The sequence below is a fragment of the Chaetodon trifascialis genome, chromosome 6 (assembly GCF_039877785.1).
Source record: "Chaetodon trifascialis isolate fChaTrf1 chromosome 6, fChaTrf1.hap1, whole genome shotgun sequence".
In the NCBI taxonomy this organism is placed as follows: domain Eukaryota; kingdom Metazoa; phylum Chordata; class Actinopteri; order Chaetodontiformes; family Chaetodontidae; genus Chaetodon; species Chaetodon trifascialis.
Genome location: NC_092061.1, coordinates 6,429,042 through 6,435,655, shown reverse-complemented (window position 1 = coordinate 6,435,655; position 6,614 = coordinate 6,429,042). Strand labels below are relative to the sequence as shown.

At 42.6% G+C, this 6,614-nt stretch overlaps 1 protein-coding gene across 2 annotated transcripts; it reads left to right on the top strand.

Annotated features, from left to right (window-relative positions):
* The first annotated feature begins 713 nt into the window (after window positions 1-713).
* stc1 (stanniocalcin 1) lies at window positions 714-6,614 on the top strand. Of its 2 annotated transcripts, none has more exons than XM_070965425.1 (4): window positions 714-1,036; window positions 2,884-3,026; window positions 3,165-3,376; window positions 4,050-6,614. In XM_070965425.1, exons 1-4 carry the CDS (start codon window positions 856-858, stop codon window positions 4,348-4,350), a joined length of 837 nt encoding a protein of 278 aa, XP_070821526.1. In that variant the 5' UTR covers window positions 714-855; the 3' UTR covers window positions 4,351-6,614. The 2 variants fall into 2 exon arrangements, with proteins under 2 accessions (XP_070821526.1, XP_070821525.1); XM_070965424.1 differs by having other exon boundaries at window positions 759-1,036; window positions 2,887-3,026.

The window sequence follows — 6,614 nt, the reverse complement described above, 5'->3', positions numbered from 1 at the left end:
AAATATGTTTGTCTGTAATAAATAGAGACCTTCATGAATTCTATGTTTTTCTAAATGCATTATGGCAACACTCGCCAACTACTTAATATTTTTTCCAATAAATTTGACAAGAAATCTCAGAAAGGATGGCTGTAATTAAATATTTCTTAAAAGAAATAAAGAAAAGACCCTCCCCTACACTGCCAAAAAGCCAGACTCTGCACCTCTCAGGTAAAATTAACATGTGGTCAACGGACATGGTTTGCAGTATGTTTACAATATGGACAGTCTGAAAATATACAATATACAATATAAATTCTTTATGAGACAACTCGTGCATTTATTTCATAAATTGGAGGCTAGCTGTTGAAATGTGTAAGTCATCTCATAATCGGTGCCCAGAGAGGTGTAGTGAATAAATCAACCTCAGCAATGAAGCGAAGTGTGGCTCAAACTGAAGTGACGGGTGAGATGATATCAGGGGAAACAGCCTGTAACATACAGTGATGTCGAGAGAAAGAAAAATATTTGTATTTATTGCGGTTTCTTCCGGTTATTTGAAGAAATAATGCTGAAATTCTTCTTCATGAGCTGTAAGATCCACAGTATTGGCCGCTGTTAAATGATTTTATCAATTAGTAGTGGAAAGACCAGGACCACGGTCTTGAATCCTGCGTTCTGATTGGTCCAAACGCAGAACTCGTAATCTTCAGCGCTCCCATATAAACCCATGCAGACTTGACATCGGTTCTATCTGTCATGCAAGTCAAAAGGATAGTGAGGAGTCCAATGTAAAGAAATAGCTGGCAGCTTACTTGTTATAGCTTACATCTGTTGTGTTTTCGGCGCTGCAGAAGCTTTTGGAGCGTTATTCTTATGAATTACACAGAAAGCAGGAGGCGTCTCTTTACATTTAGTTGTATAATCTGTGTTGAGAGGACGATGCCTTTGAGGACCGGACTTTTTCTCCTGATGGTGCTCAACGCATCTGCATATGAACTGGATCAAAACGAGTCTTATTCGCCCAGGAGAGCACGCTTTTCTGCCAATAGCCCTTGTAAGTAACACGCTGCCTCCATCTGCATATCTCAGAGTGCACTGCTTGCTTTTTACACACCATTTCCACAATGCACAGCCTTACCTTTGCTCGCTTACTATGAGGAGGTTTTTTCTCATAATTTCTTTCTTTCTTTTTTTTCTTTCTTTTTTTTCTTGGCCTATGCAGCCTTTTCTGTCTGAACGAGCGCGTTGATTCATGGAGAAGGCTGCGGGATTAACGCTTTGGTTTTTGCCGGTGTCCTGCCGGCAACAGATGAGCACGGAGCTTGGTGCTGACACCTGAGTGCAGGCTGTGTCATGCTGATAGTCTCTTTCTCATGGCTCTGCCTTCTGCATAGGTCCCACTCTTCAGCGTTACAGTGGACTTGAGGGGGTTTGCAGTGCGTGAAACATAAAGCTTCCTGTGTAGCCTTCATGTGTAGCCTTGAAGTCAGTAAAAGAAGTAGGCTACACCATTTTATTTTCTTGTCAGTATGCCTGAGAAAGAGCTGTTTGTCACTGGAGCTGTGCCTTTTGGACAAATACATGCAACCCTATTTGTTGGCATTTCTTATCTGTCAAAGAAAAGAAAGGCCTGAGTCAAAATCCCCCCATAATAACCATGAAGAAATCACACTGCAAAGCATAAAATCTGCATGGCTTCATTCAAATGTGGACTTTACCTTTTTAACACAAAGGTACAGCCCAGTGATAAAAGGCAGTGGGTGACAGGGATGCTGATTCACTTCTGCAGGAAATGCTTCATCATCATAAGATTTGCAGCTCACTCTCTGTATTTTGAGAACAATCTCTGGTCCCTGATGGCAGGCAGACTTTATCTGACTGTGCAGGTCAACATGGGGCCCCAGATTCGAAGCCTGCCAAGTAGGCTTAGGCTCTGCGGTGACATTTCTTAATGGTTATTACAAAGGATTTGAGTTAGGCTGCTTGCCATCACTGTGGATTCTTGGATGAAGAAGAAGGAAATCCAACTATCTGGATACACTGATTTACAGATTATGTTTTATAGCTCTGTCATGGTGTAAAAATTTCAAGTCGGTTGCACGGACTTAGAGCTGAGCTCCTTGTGGACAGCATCAGTTTCTGGAAAATGGACTGAAGGACTGCTGCAGGGTAGCTGTTTCATAGGTTTTACAAAGATGGAGATCAGGGTTGCTTGTGGGTTAATCAGCCTAATAACTATTCCAGTCATGTGACACTCCTGAAATAAATATGGCAGCATTCTCTGAGTGTGTTCTTCATTATGTAGATGTTCATGGGATCAGTTGTGGATGTGTAACTGGACTGTGACATGTTCTTAGTCAATAGTTAAGAACATTAAAGTGGTTTGCAGGCAGAGTGCTCAAATTCAGCTTTACGATTACAGCTTGTGTAAAAATTGAACACAGAGTCCGGTGGCAGTGTGTGTTTGTATGTGCGTGCGTGAGTGTGTGTGTGCGTGTGTGTGTGTGCCAGCGGTACAAGTGTATGTTTGTGTGTGTCGACAGGCACGCCAACAATTTTCAGGAAACTCTTTGGTATTTCTGGTGCTGTTCATCCAAGCTCTGCTGAAAAGAACCAAACAGTGGAATATAGGTCCCTGCCAAGAGAAAAGTGCAGTTGTGCCAAATAGTGTCTGAGACTCTCCGACTTGTAAGGTGTCCAATCTCCAGTCAAGTCACTGTTTGCCCCGAGTGACTGTATGTCTTTTGTGAATCACCAAAGTATGAAAATTCTCTTTTGTTCACCACATTTTTTAGCTGAAACCCTGGCAACCCTTGTGCAATGAGCTCAGTGAGTGTGCAGTGATTCCCAGTGAACCCACTGTTGGCTCCCCTGCTGATGGTCCATTCTCTGTGCCCACAGCAGATGTGGCACGCTGTCTCAACAGTGCCCTCCAAGTTGGCTGCGGAGCCTTCGCCTGCCTGGAAAACTCAACTTGTGACACAGATGGCATGCATGACATCTGCAAGTCCTTCCTATACAGTGCTGCTAAATTTGACACTCAGGTACACACTTATATTCATTTCACAAAGACTGCACACAGTATGCCATTCTCTCTGTTTCTACGTGCACATGAGCCGTGTAGGATTATGTGGGTGTAACTGTCAGGGCAAGAATGTGTGAAGCACTGCTGTTTTTTGCAGGGTAAAGCATTTGTGAAGGAGAGCCTTAAGTGCATTGCCAATGGCATCACCTCGAAGGCATTCCCCACTATCCGCCGCTGCTCCACCTTCCAAAGAATGATATCTGAAGTCCAAGAGGAGTGTTACAGCAAGCTGGATATCTGCACTGTTGCCCGATCGAATCCAGATGCTATTGGTGAAGTGGCACAGTTACCAAGTCACTTCCCCAATAGGTGAGCTCTTCCTCTCCTGTATGTACTTCACAAAAACAGGCCGTTCAGGGTTATGGTGTGCTGAGAGTAGTACACTTTGTACATGGCTCATTAAGTGGCATCCTGAAAAAAATAACAGCTATTACAGAGTTTGAAGCTTGTGATGTTCAACAGGCTCTTTGACCACATGATACACGTGATACAGATTATGTCTCCAGTAAAGGACAATCAGACTGCTGTTCATTTTAAGTGACTGCGGGCTCTTGACATGTGTTTGAATCAGTCTAAAAATTACAAATATACATGCCTGGCATGTTTCAAATACCCCTTTGACCCTGATTAATGCAGCACAGCAGATGGCTAAATTTGTATTGATTTCCATGCTTTGGTTACCATCTGCTTCATACATTCTTTCGTACAATGAATGAAAATGAAACAGGAATATCAAGTTTGCATGTTTTTGTTCCTATTGTTGTTGTAATTCATGCAGGATTGCAGTTTGAAAGTGGATACAAAAGGGCTAGGAGGGTGGAGAAGGGATGACATCAGACTAGAATCCATAGAAATACCTATGAAGATGTGAACCGTTAGAGGCTGCAGCAGGAACATATCGTGGCCATGCGGTACATTGTTGTCAGCTCGGGCTTTGAGCTCTTAAAATGACATTCTGTGACGCTTTGTTTTGCTGTCTTAGGTTTTATGGTAAGCTGCTACAGAGCCTGATGGACTGCGATGAGGACACGGTGGACCGCGTTAGGACCAGCATGGTGTCGCGGCTGGGCCCAGAGATGACCATGCTTATTCAGCTGCTGCAGAACAAGCCCTGCCCATCCACTGCTGTGGCTGCAGCTGCCGCCATCCCAACTGGAGTGGAGGGCCGTGGGAGCTGGCGCTGGTCCATGGGTCCCCATATGTACAAGATCCAGCCTAATCTGCGAAACAGAGACTCTGCCAGTCATTTTGGCAAAAAGCGCTCTGCTAGTGACAGCTCCTAACTTCCACTCAGATTCAGAAACTCCACACACTCCTCAAAATATCATGAAAGCTCCTCTATTCCCTAGGGGTGATAAAATACATTCCTCCGCTAGACTGGAAGTTACAGAAATATGCACCTCTAGGGAATGCCGGAACGCCCATAGAGTCGATATCAGAGTTTGATTGTTGTTATATTGTATATCCTACACTTTAGGCTTGAGAGACCCCCCTTCCATCGACTGTTTTCAAACGTGTCCGCTCACAGTTAGTGTTGAACATGTGGCTCGTTGCATCTGTGCAACATGGTCCTGCTCACTCCTCCTCACCTCCTCCGACAGAGATGAATCCTTAAGATGTCTTTTGATGCCAAGCAAAAAAGAAAAAAAAAAAGAAAAAGAAAAGAACAGCCATAGTGGTTCACGCCTCTAGAGCACAAGTCCCTATTTTAAAAGACCGAATTCTCATAATCCAGACATTTGTTCATGAATAGAAATCAGTAGTTGGATTATTTCAGTTCATTGAAAGGAATGGGAAATTATCAATAGATTTATTTAGTATTTCAGCAGTGAGACCAGTCAAATTGTGAGCATGTGGAAATGAGTTACATATCTATTTTCTGACACTAACATAACAGATAAACGTACTGTATACTGAGTTATCTGAGACAGCCATAGCTAGCCCTCTAAAGGAGAGAGCTCGTAGGGAGTGAGGTCTGCAGAGGTTTCATGATAACCTTTGAGAGGTTACCTTAAACTGACCAAAAAACTACAAACTGCCCTGAATGCTATTCATGAAATACCAAAATAGTGTATAGCTATAGCACTTATAATTGTTTCTTTGTTTTGTTTTTCTCTGACGGCAGATGTAGCCATGGTCACGCGTGTCAAATCACCATCCTGCACATAAGGATTGTCCAGGTCATGGCCAAGTCTAACGATCAGAAAAAGTCCATTTTGCATATCTTGTATCCAGACACTTGTAATGCATATGACTGTTGAGCTCTGCAGTATATGTGGGACCATGTTTAGTGGAATCTGTATCCATGTTCTTAAGTGAGCGTGAAGCAGTAGTGTATGTGCAGTAGCTGATTAGCACGTTCACCGATGAGACTGAGAGCAGCCATCTTCTTGGACTGATGATCATCATTCTCTGAGGTGAATAACGTGACATACACACTGGCTTCCAGTGTCGAGATTGAGAGTGACTATTTAAAAAAAGCCTTGTTGGAATGATATTTATTTTCCTACTATATTATTTAAAGTTTTTTTTTTATTTTAATGCATTATTGTAGTTTTCATTAGTTTACAGATTTAACAAGCAGTTCAGTCATGGCTCCTATTTGAACATGAGCTCTATGCCAAAAAAGAAAAAAAAGAAAAAAAAAAAAAAGTGAGCTGACACTCCAGTGACTGAATGGGACCCATGTCATGACTCTGTGCTGGCCATAGGGGAACAAAGGTTGGTCATTCAGGTCAGGTGATCTACTTTATGGGTGTTACAAGGGACCGCAAACAAATCGATAGCTTCATTTTGACACACGTTCTGGTTTAAAGAAAGGTTGTCATTGCAGCTGCTAGACGCGCTTGTTCAGTGCTGGGGGTTTGTGCATATTATTAAATATTGACCAGGTATAATCGCAGTGAAACAAACTCCAGCATCAAGTTTCCTCACAGGGAAGTCTTTCATGCTTCTGCCCCAGTTTGCAGAGCTTCTCTTTACACAGGCTGAAATGCATTTTCCTCAAGTTTCCTTAATCTGGCCGCATTTAGATAAATCCTAATCATAGCTAGTGTCAGCAATCATCCCGAGCATTTCCTTTATGTTCGTGTTTTTGTTGATTCTGATATTAAACAGTGGAGAAAGAGGTGGGAAAGATGCAAGAGAAGTGCATCATGGGAGCACCTCCTGTAGTATCTGTGTCTGCTGTAGCCCTCGGTCTTTCTTTAAAGCCCCTGAAAACTTGTTTTTCTCATGACATTAAATATTAACTAAATAAGCAATATCAAAGTTAATGTTCAAGGAAAAATATCCTTTTATTATTTTACCAACCAAGAACTGGAGTAACCTGCTCAATCAGGACTGGGTGTGGATTGATAGTATTTCATTCATTGACAGCAACCCGACACCGCCAGCAGACAAACCCTGCAACCGTTATCTGATTCTGACTTGTGATGTACGTGACATCACAATTTTCCACCTGAGCCCCACCGATATCACAGCACAGACAGAAATCCCTCCTGCGAAAAGACCAAAACGTCACTTGTAGCTAGAAGTTGATTGAGAA